This window comes from Platichthys flesus, chromosome 15 (genome assembly GCF_949316205.1).
Source record: "Platichthys flesus chromosome 15, fPlaFle2.1, whole genome shotgun sequence".
NCBI lineage: Eukaryota > Metazoa > Chordata > Actinopteri > Pleuronectiformes > Pleuronectidae > Platichthys > Platichthys flesus.
Window position 1 is genome coordinate 23,738,495 of NC_084959.1, and position 20,277 is coordinate 23,758,771.

The following is a 20,277-nucleotide window of genomic DNA, read 5'->3' on the forward strand; positions in this document are numbered from 1 at the left end:
ACTACTTCTTCTTCTTCTTCTTCTTCTTCTTCTTCTTCTTCTTGTGGTGTTTATTGGCGGTTGTCATATCTTCTTATACGTGCACTACCGCCACCTTCTGGACTGGAGTGTTGAACAGTAAATGAGGAAAAAACAGGACTAAATTAAAATATATTTGTTTTCTTCAGTCCTATTCCTCTTAAACAGTTCATTAGAAGACGATATGTATTCCTTGATGTCTTTCCTAACAAATGCTTAATGTAATATTTAGCTTTTTGTATTTCATTGGTAGTGGACTAGTGGCAGAAACTTGGACTATGGGCAGAAAAGGTCTCTAGTTCGACTCCACGGAGAAACAACAAAAAGACGAACCTGGATTGATCTGTCCAAAATTCCAAGAGGATTCTCCCGTCTAGTGACCCTGAGCAAGGCACCTTACTCCCCCAACATCTGCTCCCCGTGCGCCGTACATGGATGCTCACTGCTCTGTGTGTCCTGCACCAGATGGGTTAAAAGCAGAGGTTACATTTCCCTACAATTGCATGAGTGTGCCTGTGCATGTGTTTGGGACAAATAAATGTATCTTAATCTTAAGTCTCAATAACAATATCAATACTAATTCCCTTCTTTGTTCATTATATTTGTTAAATTCTATCAATACATGAATTATGTGACCAATTCTCAGACAGGTGACGACTTTCTCTCATCTGCTCCTCTCAGCAGTGCATACGTGTGTGTGATTTAAAATCACTGCACCATACTACTCTGCCTTCGAACAGTGCACTTGTCAATTTATTACACCGGGTCACACGGCTGTTTGTTTGTCGCAGATTCTCAGTTGTCTGATGTTCATGTAGCTCAATCAATCAATCAATCAATCAAATTTATTTGTAGAGCCCATATTCCAAAAACACAATTTGTCTCATAGGGCTTTGAGACAAAAGGTGTGACATCCTCTGCCTTTTACCTTAAACAAGAGTAAGGAAAAACTACTAAACATTTTTTTAACAGGTTGAAAAGAATGTAGAAACCTCAGAGAGAGCCACATGTGAGGGATCACTCTCCCAGGACGTAAAGAAGTGCAATATATGTCAAGTGTAAATGAGAACATCATCAAGATAAGGGTTTTAGCAGCATTGATAAAGAATAAACATTTTGAAGCATAACTGAAGGTAAAAAAAAACATAAGGGTAAAAGAGTGTTATTTGTATCCGACAAAACTTAAGGGCCAGTTTTACACAGATTGGATATCACAGTTGTCTCTGAATTTAATAATCTTAAGTTTTGGATGATTCAAATACAAACAGGCCATACAACAAGTTCCCTCACATTCATACATTGTGAAGCAATTTGTTTACCTCCACCTTTGAATTTGATCTTTTTTTTATTTCAGGCTCCGTTCTCTCTATCGTCCTCACTCTCACTCACTGTATTAGCAGCAGCAGCAGAGTATCAGTGTATTTTCTTTATTAGTGACATCACTGCTGTCCCATTACATCACTCTTCAGCTCCACCCCACTAACAAACACCTCGATGTCAGGGTCAGAAAGTATCACTTCCTCGTCTCATCGCTTGATGCCATGATTCACCGTAGAAACCCATTGGTCAGCAGGATAATTTAATATTTATGAGGTGCTTTGCATTGACCATTTATGGTTGAAATTGGGCGTGTATAGGGCGGGTTATGAGGCAGATCCAAGTAGGAATTTTTCCAGATGGACTGTGATTTATAAATTGAACATCTTTGTTTTCTAAATTGGGCCCAAAAATCATTATTACTTACACTAAATTGCTTATGTGCTGTTCATTAGTGACTACCCTACACTACAGAATCATTTGTATAGTATACTATGAAACCAAAACGGTATTTTCTTAATGTGAGAGAGGAAGAAGGCCCACAGAGAATGGTTGTATATAGGGCCCAGAATCTTGTACTATAACCCTGCCTGTAACACCTGGAAGGGGGGGGGGGGAGGTTAAAAGTTACTGAACTTTAGGGCCTTACAGAGATGCCACTTTAATTTGTTTCCTTTGCAATTTTTTTTGCAATAATATATTTTTTTATTCAAAGTCTTTTCAACCATCACCACAAAGTGATGGTTGACTTCTACACAGCCATCATTGAGTCCATCCTCACCTCATCCATCACCGTCTGGTTCCCTGCCTCCACTGCCAAGGACAAGGGCAGACTGCAGCGGATCATCCCGTCAGCTGAGAAGGTCATCGGCTGTGACCTGCCGGCTCTCATAGATCTGTTCCACTCCAGGACCAGTAAGAGAGCAGGCAAGATCATCGCTGATCCTTCCCATCCCGCTCACCACCTGTTCCAGAGACTCCCGCCCGGAAAAAGGTTCCGGGCCATCAGGACTAAAACCTCGCGTCACCTGAACAGTTTTTTCCCCATGGCAGTGGGGCTCACAAACAAGCCCCCTGCATCACACTGACTCCGCATTACACTGACTCTGCTGACCCCCCCCCCCCCACCCCCCATCCACCCTTGCACATAATTTATAACTCTATATTACTGGCACTATTACCAATCTCTGCACCTTAAAACCGCACGTAACTCTTTAACTGTACATATTGTTGTTTTTTTATATTGTTATATTGTTCGCTGTTTTTGTTTTTAATTTGTTGTTTGTAAAGTGCACCAACCACACCAAGGCAATTTCCTGTATGTGCAAATATACAGGGCAATAAAAAGAATTCTGATTCTGATTCTGATTCTGATGTGTGATTGTTGCAAGTTGCTCTGTTACTGTTTATTTTTTGTAATAATGTAATTTTATACCAAACACAATAGCCTCAAATGTTTCATTTCATAAAGTGAAGTTAACATTCCTAATAACCAGTGGATATATTCATTGTAAATAGCGATAACAGTATTTCGTATCAGACAATATAATGGCATCATATATTGTAGAATGGTTATATTTATACTATATTGGAGGATTGAACCCTGACCCAATAATTGCAATCAACTTCATTCAGTATTTTATATTATTATAAATAAGAAATAAGAAAACAAAATAGATACTGTTACTAGTTAAATCGATATTTGTTGCTAAACTGACATTGATTCCAACGTTACATGCTATGTAGTAAGAGTAGCCAAAATCAATGTAATATATTTAAATAATTAAATTCCTACAAATCAGGCTAAGTAATTAAATTAAAGAACAAATCGCTCAGACCGGATGTGATTCGATTTTATTTTGTATTTTTGAGTGCATTTCCTGTCATGACGTTGGATGTGTTCTGAGCGCTGGGAACTGAGCGTGCAGTTCCCGTCCTGACAGTGGTGGTGTATGGAGGTGGTGCCTTCCGGCGCATAGTTTGCACCGGAAACGACCTCCCCAGGTCTGCAGTCTGACTCTTGGAGACACATTTAGTTAAACGCTTCTACAGTCTGTGCTTTTGCCAGCTAGGCGCTTCATCTTTGCCACCATCTTAAAACCCAGTTTCCGGTTCCTTCAGTAAACCTGCGGCAGCAACGGCGCTCACACAGGACGGCCTCCAGTCAGGCTGAAAACTACTCATCATGGAGACAACAGTTGATAAGCTTGAGGCGATGGTGAGTGATGTGGAAAAAACTCCATGTTCTGTTTTCTGAACTTGATCTTTTCCTTGTTAATTGATGAAAGAGGAAACCAGCTGCTCTTTAGTCATCGTAGGGTACAGGACACCCAAAATGACAGTCATATGATCTTCTCTGTGTAACGTTATCAACACACACCTAAAACACCACAGCGCCGTTCAGCAGCCCCATGGTGCCTAAAGAGAATACACCAGCAGCTATAAAATGAACTTCATTAAAAACGTTTTTGGCTGTGATTTACCTGTAATGTAGCATCATAACAATATTAGTTCTGCATGTGGATCTACGACGATATGAGAGAGGTCAGAGACAGTGTTGGAGGAAGTTCTGAAGTTTAGTACTTAAGTAAAAGTACAAGTACCCAGGAAAATATATACTACTAGTAAAAGTACTACATCAACAATCCTACTTAAGTAAAAGTAAAAAGTACTTACTTTTAAATTTACTTTAAGTATTACAAGTAAAAGTACTCACGCAATGAAGGAGAAATGATATACTCATATTTTGAAAAGGTAGTTCCTGAAAAACAAAAAGATCGTTAAATGGCAGGTGCCTTGTTGTTGCATGGAAAAGCATTACTTTTAGTTGTTTAGCACCTGGCTGATAAAGACACAAGGTTTGTGGTTATTTCGTTACTTGTTGTCATTATTATAAACATAATTCTAAACGTCTTTTTGTGGTGAAAGGACGCGTGTGTGTGTGTGAGAGTTTAAACTTCCAAAACAGGTAACGCAATCCATATTTCCCGAAACTGTGTTCATAAAATGTAACGAGTAACGACACATATTGTAGAAATGTAGTGGAGTAAAAGTATAGATAATAGCTTCAAAATGTAACAGAGTAAAAGTAAAAAGTATGCACTATTATTTTTACTCAAGTAAAGTACAGGTACCTAAAAATGTACTTAAGTACAGTAGCGAAGTAAAAATACTTGGTTACATTCCACCACTGGTCAGAGATTAGTTGCCAGAAAGCTCAAATGTATTTACTCGCTGTTGTAGCCTTTATAAAAAACTATCAGTGAACTGTTGTCCAAGACACGTTCTAATCAAATATACCGTAGCTGTACTCCTTGTTGCTAACCAGAAGCGAGCTGCTCTAGATACTAATAGCGTAATGTATCTGCTGGTTTTTTGATAGAGTAGCAGGTAGACATTCTTATCCTCAGGTACACTCCAAAGCTTTTTCAACAGTGCCTCACTAAATGTGTCTGAGATTTGTATGGGTGATTCTAAGTAGTGTTTTAGTATGTACTGTGTTGACATTAGAAAAGTTTAAATGTGATCTGTATTTGAGTCTGTTACTCAGAGATGTAAATGTAAAGTATATTATTGGTGGTGGTGAAACGGCTCCAAACAATACAAGATGTTCATGTCTGTTTGCTACAGGGGTGGAATTGAATTATGTTTGCGTAAAAAGTCAACACAATGTGCAGTTTACCTAAATATTTGCATAGCAATGTTGAATGTAACCTAAACCTAGACAAGGTCCACTGTTTGTCCAATGCCCCCACTACATTGTACCACTCTTGGCCCTGCTACAAAACCATTGAAGTGGTCAGAAGTTAAAAGCACAGGAAAAGTTTTCAGCTATTTGCAGGTGCTCTGACTTTGTTGCACTACTGTATCAGACAGCTAGCAGTGCAATAGTATTGTCAAAGCATCTGAAAACAGCAGTGACCAGCTGCACTAACTACATGGTAGGATCTGACAGGATGTGTGACACCACACTTGGGCTCAGTAGTTAAATCAAGTGGTTAAAAATGGATAGTGCACTAATTTAGTCACTAATAACATAGCATGTTAAGAGACGCATTGTGAGTTATTTACTAACGCCGGGTTCAAACCGGACGCTGAAGCAATGCTTCAGCGCAGCGCCAAGCCTTAAATAACAGCTGGCTCCCATCCACTCCCATGTTAAAACTTTGAGCGGTTCACACCGGAGGCTGAAACGCCGCGCTGCGCCAGGGCTGCCTCGCGCCATGCAGCGATCGTTTCGGCGTCGAGTCTATTTTATCTGCTTGACGCGAGTGTATCGCACCAGGAAACACACTGAAAAACTATTTTAAACTATATTGATGACATATTTTATATGATATAAATGATCAAATATGCATCCCATAATTTGAAGTCCCCTTCTGTTGTCCTGGAGTTTTAATTTGACCAATGACATTATTAAATGTCCCCCTCTGCCCATTCACTACAGCCACACAAGCAGTGATACAGATAAAAAGAGAGAGAGAGGGGGCTACGTGTTCCCCACATAGGCTTGAGTGGAGAATACGTAATTTACCCCCGACACCCGACATTTAACGGAGCAAACAGCGAAGTTCTTCAACATGGATGACATTAAATTAATAATTGAAGTGGAGAAGTACAGTGAGTTGTATGATCCTCGGAACATGTTGTATAAAGACCAAGAAAGACAAATGTTGGGACGCTGTTACTTAATGTTGGAGCAACAAGTAAGCATATGCTTTTAATCTACTGGATCTATGGGTGATATTATTAGCGCTGCCCGCCGGTTCAGCGTCGCTTCAGTGGCCGGTGTGAACAGCTTAGCGCCGGCGCGATAGGGATTAGCGCTGTGCTTTGGTGTCGCCTCCACGTTCTCTGTTCCTCTTTCAAAATGAATGCGCTGTCGATGTCTTCTAAAACAGACTCAATGGCAGCATCTACACATCTCAGCTCTCCAGCGGCAGGCATGTTTGTTGAAAACGAATTCAACCCAAGGGCACTTTGATGACGTGTGTTACTGATTCTCTAATCAGATAGTTCCTGATTTTTATAACACATATTTAGACACATAGATTGATACAGACACAGAGAGAACCAGTAAACTACTGACAGAGCCTGTAAAAAAAATTAAAACATACCTCTCCTGTCCAGGTTTTAATGAAAAGACCCAATATGACAACTGAAAGTGGACTACTTGATCACTATGACCAAAATATTAAAATAGAATTTGAAAAGGAACAATTCTGCCCCAAGCTTTTTGATCGATATAAGCATTTCATAACTATTTGTGATTATAACCGGTTTCCACTGTACTAGTAAAAATTCCAGCACTATTTGAGCATATTGAATCATGTAAAGCTGAATGTCTTTGCAGTTTCTGAAGTCAGAGGCTGACCTGGAATACATTGAGAAACGGCTGAAGCTGGACTTCATCAACAGAACTGCAGAAAATGGATGTTCTGCTGAGGTAAATATTCAATAACCACTTACATTGATTATTCATGGACAATATTTATTGGCCAGTATTTGACTGCCATTGACATAGTCATGCAAACTGACAGTCACACAAGTCATTCCGGCTGGTTTTACCGTTCTTAGTCTATATCTTAAACATTAGTCACTTCCCATTTCCCTCCCTAATCAAAAGTTCTAATTGAGTTTTGAAAATCATTATTAAACATAATGCAGCATACACAAAACATATTTCAGTAAGTAAGTGAAGAACTGGAACTAGTAAAAAGTCAACATGACAAATTACGGAGGCGTATTGTATTCACTGGCGGCTGTGGCTGATGGATAGAGTGGTCGTCCTCCAACCTGAAGGTCGGCAGTTCGATCCCCAGTGTGACCCATCTGCATGCCGAAGTGTCCTTGGGCAAGATGCTGAACCCTGAATGGCCCCCATAGAATAACAAAGTGCTGCGAATAGATGCACTGTGTGTGAATGGGTGAATGTAAAACTGTACTGTAAAGTGCTTTGAGTGGTCATCAAGACTAGAAAAGCGTAATATAAATACAAAGCCAAGCCATATACTTGAATAAAAACAGAGCGTTTTGTTTTTATTCAGAAAAACAGAGTTAAGTTTTTAGGGAGTCGTATTAGCGCCATGATGTATAGCGTTTGAAAATGTCAGACTTTCCTTCTGTATAAATAACAGTGAACTACAAAAGACTAATGTAGCCGAGTGTTTTTTTCTCTTATACTGTCAGGCCTCAGCCGAAGAAGGACACGAGAGATGGTTATGAATTGGGACATCACACCCGTTTACTTTCCTTCACACTTCAAAACTTCTCTATTGACAGGACGCTCTTTCGTTACAACCCCCTTCAAAACAAGAGGCCCAACCAACACCCTGCTGATAACAGGAACTGCACATCAACCTTCCATAATAAAGCCACTAGATAAAATAGCTTACACTAACAAACAAAATATTTGAATTATGGACAAAAATGAAAACTATCCTTTATCTATCTGTAGCATATCCCCTGAAAGATGGTAGAGACTTTCAACTGATGTTTTCAGGTTTATTTGAAACTTCTCTAAACAAGACCGTAAGAGCTTGTGCCTCTTCGGAGGGTTGCTAAAACATAATACTTTCTCTTTGTGAAGTTACAGATTCATAACAGTAAGTCCGCGTGTAAACAGGAACTTCACTTTCATAATAAAAGCATGTAACTGTAGTAGCATGTAGTAATTATTTGAATGAAACTTATCTCGGAATTTCCGATGCAATACACTTTTGTAACAAATAATATATATATACCAAGGAAAACAAGTCAAAATCTTGTTTGGATATAGGTGTCTTCATCACTATCAATATTGGTTTTGCCATATTTTCCAACTTCTCTTAATTTCAGATCACACACTTTGTTTTTGACCACAGTTCTGATATATCAAAGCAGCTGAGGCTGGATACTAGAACAGTCAGTCTGTACTGGCTATTGATTGGTCCTGTTCCTGCAGGAGAACCCGGCATTGATGCTGGAAAACCTGAGGGCCCTCAAGGCCAAACACACAGCGTTGTGCTCTGAGGTGAAGGAGATCACAGCTGCACAGAAAGAATCCATGGACTCCATCAAAAACAATCTTGGCAATGTCATGAAGCTGATCCAACATTTACAACAGACCACTGATGTGAAGGTACCCACACAAACAGCACATTCAATGTTCGAACATAAGGTGAAACATGTAAAACTATATTTAGAGTCATGAGTCAAAAGATTCACACTATTTGTCGTAATTGTTAAGTTTGAGGCAGATTGGACAATTTTCATGGACGTTATCAGACCTGGCTAAATGTAAGAATGGTCCACTACTTTGCTGACAGCTTTCTACAAAATGTATTGTTACTATACCATGCTATGCATTTTATAATTCAATATATATTTTTTAATGATTGTCTTGTTCTGCTTACTGTCTGCCTCTCTTCTCATTATTATGCAAACACTTTTTGTTTTCACATTTCTCCAACTAAAATATATTCTTGTTCTTTGTTTGTTATTTTGTTGCTTGTCTGTTTGAGAGGCCTGACTGCTATGTTCACAGCAAACTTGAAAAAAAGAAAATATTAAGCCATGGTTTAACTGCACTATAGGCTGAGTCCTTGTTTACCTGAAATGTGCACTTTATAATTTTATTTTGTAGCGCCCTGTTTGGCAATGTTGTTTTTCAGTAAAATAAAACATTTGCATAAAGCAAGCCAATCCACTTGTCCATGTTGATAGAGCATAAAAAAAAAAGGAGGGACATTTAGAATAGATACAATTTTGCGATTAATCGCGATTAATTTTGAGTTAACTATGACATAAATGCGATTAATCGCGATTAAATATTTTAATCTTTTGACAGCACTAATATATATATATATATATATGGGCAAACCATTTCAAAAGAGACATGTAGAATAAAGTGATTTTGATGACATATCACAATTTCCAACTTATGATATACTGGCACATCAGGGACATGCAGATACATTTTGGGGAGCAGGGGCTCAATTGAGTCACCCACACACACATTAGACTGAATCCGGTTACTATTGACTGTTTCCTTGTTAATGTGCTGCAGGTTGAGCCACTGACGAAGTCAGAGCAAGATGCAGCAGAGAACCTTGCTTTAGCTTTAAGTCAGACCACTACAGAAGTAAGTATGGCAAAGTCATTATCAGTGCAAAACATCTGTGCACCTTTGACAATGGATTTTGTAAAAAATAGTCACACTTGTAAATTCGTATTCACAGAAAAAAACTCAAAAATACATTGTCGCCCACAAATACAACACAAACATTACAGATTCTCAAATTTGTCATTACAGGTTAACAAATCAAATATTAAGAAACTCCTCTCACATGTTTTGCTTTAGTCGCTACAGATATGGTGCTAAACATTCACACACCTTTGACGAAGATTGTGAAGTTATGGACAAAATGTACACATCTTCAAATCAGTATGTCAATGAAAGTTGCACAATTGTAGAATATTTTTTGATAATAATTTTTTTTTCTCCTTTTCCAGCAGAAGTTCAGTGTGCCTTCACTTTTGCACCAAGGTTCTCAGTGAAAGTGGAACAAACTGATTTGTTTATCTGTAGAGCCTGGAGTAGGCTTTGTAGATTTGTAGATCACACATTAAATGAAATCTCAATACAAAGGTGTCTTTTTGAGTTTTAAAAGTGGTTTGAAAACCAGCTTATCCAGAAATTATCCAAAGCCGATTTATGTGAATCACACATTTTCAGATTTTCTCCAACCAGCCCCCTGTTACAATGGCCGTAGAATGTCCAAGTAAGCCCATGTGAGAAAACAGCCGGATTGGTCAGAAAAATTCACAGCAAGCAAGTTGGCATAACATCCTAACACACGACAAACGCAAGCCTGGAAAATATAAACCAAAAAGAATATAAATAGAGAGCTGTTGGTGATGTGAATGTGAAATATAAAGTGGCAATCAGAAATATTCAACCCCCAAAAGATTTTAAGGATTTATCAATTAAAGTCTTTCAAAAAGCAAGATTCTGCTCCGAAAGACTTCTTTTTGAGTCAACACAGAAAATGCATGATGTAATAGTTATGGGTAACAGTATATTTTTTTAAGATAGCCATGTCACAATTTTCTTCCCCTAAATATAATATTGTTGTTTTATTGTCTGACAGTTTTTATGGCCTAAATTGGAGTTGAAACATAATTAAGCCTTTTTGGAACTCAATGATGATCCTTCATTTGCTTCAGCTGTGATGTATATATAAACCCCACTCATGAAGGTATTGTGATTGAAACCTGGAAATACAAGAGGCTGGAAACACAAAATTTGTCTTTGTATTTCATAGGGGCTTTCTGCAGAAAGGGTCAACACAGAGTCACAAGGATCTTAGAGTGAAGATGGAGAACAGTGAAATGCAAGGATCTTTTATAGGAGGACTAAGGCTATCTCTCAGAACCAGTTTCGACTGGTTCTGTAGGTGCAGGTTAAGAGAAGAATCTAAACACAGACAACTGATGTACATATGTTACCTTTTGATAAGCAAACCCACAATCAGTTCTTAGGATAGAAACAAGTGATAAAAGGGTCTGAGAGTTTTCAGGTCCTGCACAGTTCAGACCATATAACAGTTCAGGTCATAAAGAATTTGGACAGGATGTATATGTATGTAGATATAGGTCATAAAACTTACTTTTCAACTACAACATAGGTTTCAACCATACATAGTTATTTTTTCCACGTGAGTATTCAAGGTGAGTAGCAATCAGTGGAAAGACAAAGGAGCTTCCACAAAAGCTGACAGAGGAGATTATTTCATCACAACTGAAGGGCCTTGGGTATAGAAAGATTTCCCAAAAAATGTAATATTCCAAGAGACACCATTGGGAGCATTATAAGGAAGTTTAAATTTTATGGAACAGTTGCAATCCTGCCTGGCTGGGGAAGAAAGCCCAACATTTCATCAAGGGCCCTTAGTAACTTAGTCAGAACAACTAAGAAAAACCCCTGTGTGACTGCAAGACCCCTACAGGATGACCTGATGAAGGCTGGTACAAGAGCTTCAGCGGCAACAATAGGATGTGCACTGGCAACCCAGTCTTACAGAAAATGTGTAGTGGCAATGTTGGTCCACTTGGAAAGACGTTACCATCTCACATTCTGGCCTCTCAGATTGTGAGATTGGAACGTCTGTGTCCGCCCATTGTTTTGCATTGGTGTGTTCTCACGTCACGTGACTCCCAATTTCCCGTCTGCGGAAAGGAAAACATGGCAAAGATTCCTTGTTTTTTCAGATGAAAATATCATTATGTAACTTAGTTTGGGCATAAAAATACATTCTGACACCATTTCTAGCAAGAAATGTGCTCTTTGCTTCCACAGTCTTCAGCCAGTTCATGCTTATGATATATATTTTAAGGGTTTTACTAATGTTTTTATCGTTGCTATGAGGGTTGCTATGAACGATGCCATGCCGAAAACCACGTCGTAGCGTGCTGTTTAAATCACCTTCCCTGCGTTGTGTCATTCAGTGATCATGAATAAAATTAATATTTGATGATATATTACACCTCTAATGCGAAGATCTAAGAAATCCCTGTGACTCCGTTCATACCAAGGCGGGCCCGAGTGCGCATGCGTGAGTGGATCAGTGTGACATGTTAGTGTTGACTTTAATAAAGTTAAAAAATTAGAGAAGAAGTTCCTTGTCGTCTGTGAGGCTGGGACGTTGCAGTATTTATGCCTTTTGTGTGTTTGATAAATTTGATATTGACTAATGATGAACATTAAGATTATTTTGCTTATAACTTTGTATTTGTATTTCTGCTATGTAAAGAGTTGTCTGTACATACTGTTAATCTTCATGTGCCCTGTAATAGCGATGAATAAAACAAATCTGCTGTCTCCTGGAATTTTATTTTTTAATTTTGTATAACTGTATAGATGGATAGACATACTGTATAAGACAAGGGCTAAAACAATTAATTTATATTTATAATTTTATAATTTATATATAAAATTCAGCAAACAATTCCAGCAGCAAATGGTTTCAGCAGTTCACACAATCACACAAGGTGTTGGGGTTTGAAGGGTTTTTAATGTAACATACACTACCGTTCAAAAGTTTGGGGTCTACCAGACAATTTCGTGTTTTCCATGAAAGCTAACACTTTTATTTATCAAATGAGTTGCAAAATGAATAGAAAATATAGTCAAGACATTGACAAGGTTAGAAATAATGATTTTTCTCAAACTTTGCTTTCGTCACAGAATGCTCCATTTGCAGCAATCACAGCCTTGCAGACCTTTGGCATTCTAGCTGTTCATTTGTTGAGGTAACCTGTAGAAATTTCACCCCACGCTTCCTGAAGCACCTCCCACCAGTTGGATTGGCTTGATAGGCACTTCTTGCATACCATACAGTCAAGCTGCTCCCACAACAGCTCAATGGGGTTGAGATCTGGTGACTGCGCTGGCCACTCCATTACAGACAGCTTACCAGCTGCCTGCTTCTTCCCTAAATAGTTCTTGCATAATTTGGAGGTGTGCATTGGCAAATTGTCCTGTTGTAGGAGGAAATTGGCTCCAATCAAGCACTGTCCCCAGGGTATGGCATGGCGTGGAGTGATAACCTTCCTTATTTAAAATCTCTTACCTTGTACAAATCTCCCACTTTACCAGCACCAAAGCAGCCCCAGACCATCACATGACCTCCACCATGCTTGAAAGATGGCGTCAGGAATATTCTAGCATCTGTTACCTGTTCTGCGTCTCACAAATGTTGTTCTGTTCGATCCAAACACCTTAAAACTTTGAAGAAACAGCAGGGTAGTCTTTTAAATTAAACAATAGAAAATAATAGTAATAGTAGTAATATATACTGTATATACAGTATATATACAGTATATGCACAGTATATATATTGACATGCTGTTGTAATACATCTATCTACATATATATATACATATATATAAGTAATAATAACAAAAACTTTTGTGAAAAGTAAACACTTGTATATGTGTGTATGTGTTTTGTGTATATTCGTGCTTTGTGCATGTATGTCAACTCCTGGTGTTCTCCTTTGAAATCCACTGCAAGTGCCACTTCTTCCCATTGTAATTGACCGGGAATAAAAAATTGTTCATTAGCATTGAATGGAATTCATAACTTGAAAAGAAAGAAGGCCAATGAGACACAATTACCTATAAATGCCAATGTAAGCTGATTAGTGTAAATTACCTGTTTATTATAATAGTCAATTGTCAAGACAGTAACTTATACTTATATAACATAATGCATAGTGTTATAAAAGAAAAACTAATGATATATAATTGTTACAACCTTGAGGTTGTGTGGACCTCTGTCTCTCTCTCTCTCTCTCTCTCTCTCTCTCTCTCTCTCTGCTGTGATGATTGTGTGATGTGTTTCAGATGCGTCTGTTCGAGTGGATGAGTGGGTGGATGCGTTTCAGGTGTGTCTCTTTGATTGGATGAGTGGGTGGATGTGTTTACAGGGAGCGGATTGGTTCCAGCCCAAGGATGGAGGTGGATCGTATTTCCAGGATAAGAGGACGGTTCCCAAAGCTCCTGCGGTTCTCTCTCCACTTGCCACTGCCAGCAGGACCTCCCGCCGGACTCAACTTATGCAGCCTTCTGTAACTTGTTCTTTTGGTAGCAGCCCGTTCTTGGTAGGGGTTGGTAGCATTTCCGTTTTGAACCATGTTTTCTCCTGTTTTGTTGGTGAGGAGATAGGTCAGTATGATGTCTTTTGTTTTCTTTAATTTTGATAAATACGAACGGGCTAGTAATTGTTGTGGCTGGTTATTGGGGAGCGTGGCAAGGAGGGGGGAAAACTATTGTACCATGTTGCGATTATATTTTCCCCTAGACAGGGTCGTAACATAATACTAATTTCTTATTTGTAATATTGCATTAAACATTAAGTAATTTTAGGGACAATCAAATCCAATTAAGAGACATTCTACATACAACATGGAACAGGGCTCCGGCTCCACTACATTATGTTCCCCTGAAAACATGAAAAAATGTTTACCATTCTAAGCAAACCAATGGTCAGATGCTTTTCCAGTAAGTATCTCTGTAGTACAACATTTCTTTGTATATTATAACTGAATTTTTTACCTCAAATTACAACAAATCAAACTTTCAGCCCTTTGCTTTTCACTCGCACTTACTCTCAGTATGACCTCGTATATTAATATTAGCATTGTTGCACAATTTGATAATCAATTGTCAGTGAGCATCAAAATACTCATTCCTAAGCTATGCATTTACTACTTGAAATGCAAAAAAACTGGGTTTGTCGATATAGGGCTGCAACAACTAATCGATTAACAGTGGACTTCCACTCCAACAAAAAACAATTAGTGTTTGGGGTTCCACATGATTCCCCTTGGCTTTATCATCAGCTAAAGTAACATGATTACGTTGATGACCATAGTTGCGATAGTTACTTTGAAAAAGTAACTTAGTTACTTTAGAAGTTACTTGATTTTAAAAGTAACTAAGTTAGTTTACAAGTTACATGATTAGTTACATTCAGCAGCTGCCGACAACACCCCCGCCGCCTCAACATAAAAATGACAACCAGTTTTGCAAACACTCACTTTATTAACCCCCCCCCCCCCGCGCGTGAACGGAGGGTCCCCCCAACGGGCGCTGTATCTGAGGTGATCCGCGAGAAGGGCCCGAAACGCGTCCAGAGTCGCTGCCGCCTACCGCCGTACCCGGTCCCCTCCAACCGGTCCTCGCCTTCCGCCGCGCCGACGGACACCGCCCCGCGGCCCACTAGAAGGAAAGCCCCCGCACCACGGACGAGCACCTCACCCCCAAAAAAAACGTTGAGGCGATCCGCACTCTGAGCCTCTGGCGGCGTGGTGAGGAGGGCGACGGGGTGACTGCCCCCCAGCCGCAGGACGTGCCCAGCGGTTTAACCACAAATACCGAAATAGTAACGCAAGGTGACTTGGACAAGTAACTTTAATCTGATTACTGGTTTGGAAATAGTAACGCTTTAGATTACTCGTTACTGAAAAAAGTGGTAAGATTAGAGTAACGCGTTACTAAGTACCGGCATCACTGTTGATGACTAGCAACATTTCATCTGATTATCTGCTGATGACTTCAGACCCATTAACCAATCAGTTGGTTTGAAAAAAATCTTCTGCGCTGTGCTTCACTGAAACCTGGCTTGGTGAGTGCATCCCTGACAGTATCCTTCATCTGCCGGGCTTCCAACTCCACCGCACCGACCGCGTTACGGAACTAACGGGGAAAACGAGGGGAGGAGGAATCTGCTTTTACATCAACGAAAGTTGGTGTACGGATGCCACAGTTCTATGGAAAATATGCACTCCTCAGCTAGAAGCCATTTCCATAAACTGCAAACCATTTTACTCACCACAGGAGTTTTCCTCCTTTATTCTGGTTGGCGTGTACATACCACCTCAAGCGGCACATGGCTGACCAGATAACCAGCACGGAGCGAAAACACCACCAGACTCTATTCTGATTATTCTTGGGGATTTCAACCAAGCAAATCACAGCCGTGAACTGCCAAAATACAGGCAGCACATTAAGTGTCCCACCATGGACAAAAACACACCGGACCATTGCTACACAATACTGAAGAATGCATATCGCTCTGTTCCCGGTGCAGCTTTGGGACTCTCTGATCACTGCCTGCTTCATCTCCTCCCAAGCTACAGGCAGAAACTAAAATCTACAGAGCTTGTGGTGAAAATTGTGAGGAAATGGACCAACGACTCAAAGCTGGAGCTACAGGCCTGCTTTGACTACACTGACTGGAGTGTTATTGAGGCTTCATCTACATTGTACGAACTCGCTGACACTAACATCGTATGTCAGTTTCTGTGGAGGCATGTGTGTTACCACCAAAACGTACTGCATATTTAATAACTATAACCGTGGTTCACAGCAAAGCTCAAGCGCCTTCGTCAAGCAAAAAAGGAGGCCTACAGGAGTGGGGACAGGATCCTGTACAATCAGGCCAGAAACACACTGACTAAGGAGATCAGAATAGCAAAGAGGAACTACTCTGAAAAGCTGAAAATCTGGTTTTCAGCTAATGACCCTGCATCAGTGTGGAGAGGCCTGCAGGACATCACCAACTACAGGAAAACCTCCCCCCGCCCCATGGAGAACCCTAAACTGGCTGAAGATCTGAATGTGTTTTACTGCAGGTTTGATCACCCCACATTAACACCACTCACCCGCTCCAACTCAGACTTCACAAATTCATCTGCCCCCCTTGTTATCACCTTCCCCCTCCCCCCTGACTCCCCACCGGCACTAAAGGCCTCTGTATGCTTCTCTGAGTCCGTTACGGACGGATGCACGGACGGATCAGACGGACACTTTTTGATTTATAGTTCTACGAGCCTTTTTGTTCCGAAAACAATTCACCACCAGAACAGAAGTAGGCGCAACGGAAGTCAAGCTTAGAGAAGCCTACCTCATGAGGTATATAGAAGAAGTCCACACTGGTTTATATACGTCCCCACGGCTCCTCACACACAGTGAATGATGACAACTAACAGAAAAAGGCTGTGGATGACGCTATAGTTTTTGGTGAAATAAAGTGACACCCAGCGGGTCAAAATGCTTATGTTATCGTGTCTTAGCGCAGCGGTACCCCGGTCTTGTTTCCAAACTGCGTTGCTAATTCAACAGCTGCAACAGCTTAAAGGTACACGGAGGCAGCTGTCTTCCCCCCCAGCTTCCATACACAGTCAGCACGGACATCCAATACTAACTACTACCAAGTGTTTGCTTCTAACCTGACGGTGTTTGTGAAACAGTGTCATGAGAGCCATGGGATTAAAGTCAGTGGGTTTTTGCGCTGTTCCCACCGCAGTTAGCATGGTGGCTAGCCCCGTTCTGAAAATTCGTTATAACCGTATGTGACCGTACACACATGCCGTAAGTGCTCTAACCAGCCACCGTCAGCCGGACAACGCCGCTGGCTTAACACACTTGTCACATTAATCATAGAGTCCTAGTTGTGATGTAGGTTTATTGTGAATGAAATAGGAAATTTGAGATCCAGAAATGATGTCGTCCCGAAATTCAGGCGTTAGCAGACCAATCACAGCCAAGAGCTATCAGTGGGCTCTCCGCCATGCCGACGTGTAGTTAGAAAAATCAGAGCTGCACGAAAAGCTCTCCAAGGAGCCCCGGAGAGGCCTGGAGAGGGCGTTCCACGGTAAAGAAGGAGGTCCTATCTGTCCGTGTCCATCAAAACGGAGAAGCATACATTGGCATTAAACGGTCTTTAAAGAGGATGTGTGCCAGCTCTTTCAGAGACAGATGACAAGGAAGGCACCAGGCCCAGATGGTGTGTCACCCTCCTGTCTGAAAGCCTGAGCAGATCAGCTGGCTCCCATCTTCACACAGATCTTCAACAGATCTCAGGAGCTGTGTGAAGTCCCCTCCTGCTTCAAACGCTCCAGCATCATCCCAGTCCCTAAGAACCACTGCATCACTGGACTGAATGACTACCGGCCCGTCACCCTGACGTCTGTGGTCATGAAATCTTTAGGTTACTTTCGTAACCCCGGTTCTCTAAGTAGCATGAGTGAGATGTCTCACTATGGGATACGCCCCTCGCTGGTATTCACAGAAGCACTTATTCCAATTCGCCAGTCTTAATAGGCTGGCAGTCGTGACGTCCGCGTCAAGGTGCTGCACCTAAAATACGGTGGACGCAGCGTCACACGTCATTCAAAACAAGCACACCTCTTCTCGCTTCACCCCAGTAGCAAGAAGGGCGGTCTGATGAGACATCTCACTCATGCTACTCAGAGAACCGGAGTTACGAAAGTAACCTAAAGTTCTCTTTCTTAGCATTCGTTTCGATGTCTCACTACTGGATATGGAGACTCCCGTATTGCCAGACAAGCTTATCTCGGTGACTGACCGCCAGCCCCCCCCCTCACTTAAAAGTGAGATCCACATTGGAGCCCACGCTCAAGACAGCATGGGTCAGGCCAGGAGATGTGACATCCAACCTGTAGCACCTCGCAAATGTTGGGGGGAAGACCAGCTAGCTGCAGCGCAGATGTCTTGGATAGAGACTCCCTTGAACAGGGCCCCAGAGGTTGCGAGACCTCTAGTAGAATGTGCCCGTAAACCAGTCGGAACCTGAAGGCCTGAGCTGGAGTAGTCAATGCAATGGCATCCACTATCCAGTGAGAGAGTCTTTGTTTGGTGACAGGTTTGCCCCAGTGGGGGTTAGCCCAGGACACAAACAACTGATCCCCTTTCCTAAAACTCCTTGTCCTTTCACATATGTGTGTAAGGCATGGACAGGGCACAGCATGTGCAACCGCTGCTGTTCTGCAGAACCATATGGAGGTGGCTGAAAAGCTGACTGTTCCACTGGGGAGCATGGTTTAACAACCTTTGGAACAAATGCAGTATTCCGCCTCAGCGTCACCCCAAGGTTCCCCGGGGTGAACCGCATACATGCTGGATGTACAGATAAAGCGTGAATATCACTTACACGTTTAGCTGTAGCCAAAGCCAATAACAGAGCCACCTTCAAGGATGTCGTTTTCATGTCCAGGTTATCCAATGGTTCAAAAGGATGACTAGAGAGGGCTCCAAGCACCACTGCTAGATCCCATGATGGTGACATAGTCTTAGAGATGGGCAGCAACCTCCGTGCACCCTTCATAAAACAACAAACCAGGGGGTGTTGGCCTATGGTTTTCCATCAAATCCAACATGGCAAGCAGAAATAGCTGCTAAGTAAACATTGACAGTAGAAAATGCCCTCTTTTGATCAATCAAGTCCTGCAGGAAGGACAGGACTGTACCAACTGGACATTGAAAAGGGATTTCCTGTGCCTTAGCACACCAATCCTCAAACAATCTCCACTTACAGTCATAAAGAGACCTAGTGGATGATGCTCTGGCATTCTGAATTGTGTCAACAACATTCTGTGATAATCCAGTCAGGCTCAGATTAAACCACTCACGGGCCAAGCCCACAGGGCGAGGCGCTCCGAATGAGGGTGAAATATCTGTCCGTGCGCCTGGGAGAGCAGGTCCCTGCGTAGCGGGAGAGGCCACGGGTAACCGTGGAGGAGCTGTCTCACTTCAGCCAGCCAGTGCATGGACGGCCAGTGAGGAGCGATCAAAATTAGTGACAGACGATTCTCCCGCACCCGGAGCAGTGTCGGGGGAATCAGAGACAGAGGTGGAAAAGCGTAAAGCGGGACGCACGGCCACTAGTGATCGAACGCATCCAGCCCAAGCGGTGCGCTCTGGTCGTGCAGGGAGAAGAACAGTGGGCACTGTGTGTTCCGCAGCGCGAGGGCGCAGGACGCGCAAGCCATTATACTGCGGAGTCTGTGGCGCACAGGATCCAGTCTGAGAGAAGCCACTCAGCGCTGAAAATCTCTCATGTACAGCCTGCCCAGCCTCACCACCAATATTGTTGAGGCCATCAGTCCCAATAACCTGAGGCACAGTCCGTACGTGACCCGACGTGTTATGGCAAAATGAGAGAGAGTGGACCTGAAAGTTTGCACTCTCTCGGCTGATAGGCGAGCCGTGTAGGTCAGTGAATTTAATGTGAGACCCAGAAAGGCAATTTCCTGTCTCGGCGTTAACACACTCTTTTCCCTGTTCACCACAAAACCGAGATCGGCCAGGTATGTCAGTACAATGCTCGTGTGCGCCGCAGCCTCTAGCCCTGAGCGAGCCAGCAGCAGCCAGTCATCCAGATAAGTGGCCACGCGTATACCCCGCTCCCTGAGGGGAGCTATAGCGGCGTCGACACATTTCACAAACACCCTCGGGCTCAGTGACAGGCCAAATTGGAGTACCAGGTACTCGTACACTGTGTCCTGAAAAGCGAACCTCAGATATTTACTGTGCGGAGGATAAATGGGAATGTGAAAATACGTGTCTGTCAGATCGATTGATGTGAACCAGTCC

General features: G+C 41.7%; 1 protein-coding gene across 3 annotated transcripts; it reads left to right on the forward strand.

The window, feature by feature from the left end:
- Nucleotides 1-3,226: 3,226 nt before the first annotated feature.
- ska2 (spindle and kinetochore associated complex subunit 2) lies at nucleotides 3,227-12,196 on the forward strand. 3 transcript variants are annotated; one of them, XM_062405850.1, is made up of 6 exons: nucleotides 3,227-3,339; nucleotides 3,457-3,553; nucleotides 6,689-6,781; nucleotides 8,279-8,455; nucleotides 9,383-9,457; nucleotides 9,829-12,196. In XM_062405850.1, the coding sequence occupies exons 2-6, from the start codon at nucleotides 3,521-3,523 to the stop codon at nucleotides 9,871-9,873; spliced, it is 423 nt and encodes a 140-aa protein (XP_062261834.1). In that variant the 5' UTR covers nucleotides 3,227-3,339; nucleotides 3,457-3,520; the 3' UTR covers nucleotides 9,874-12,196. The 3 variants fall into 3 exon arrangements, with proteins under 3 accessions (XP_062261834.1, XP_062261836.1, XP_062261835.1); XM_062405852.1 differs by having other exon boundaries at nucleotides 3,237-3,553; nucleotides 6,673-6,781; XM_062405851.1 differs by having other exon boundaries at nucleotides 3,237-3,553; nucleotides 9,832-12,196.
- The last annotated feature ends 8,081 nt before the right edge of the window (nucleotides 12,197-20,277 follow it).

Coding starts and splice junctions, on each gene's coding strand:
- ska2 (XM_062405850.1), top strand. CDS start 3,521: ATGGAGACAACAGTTGATAAGCTTGAGGCGATG. Junction 3,554..6,688: donor TTGATAAGCTTGAGGCGATG/GTGAGTGATGTG, acceptor ATGTCTTTGCAG/TTTCTGAAGTCAGAGGCTGA. Junction 9,458..9,828: donor TAAGTCAGACCACTACAGAA/GTAAGTATGGCA, acceptor CTCCTTTTCCAG/CAGAAGTTCAGTGTGCCTTC.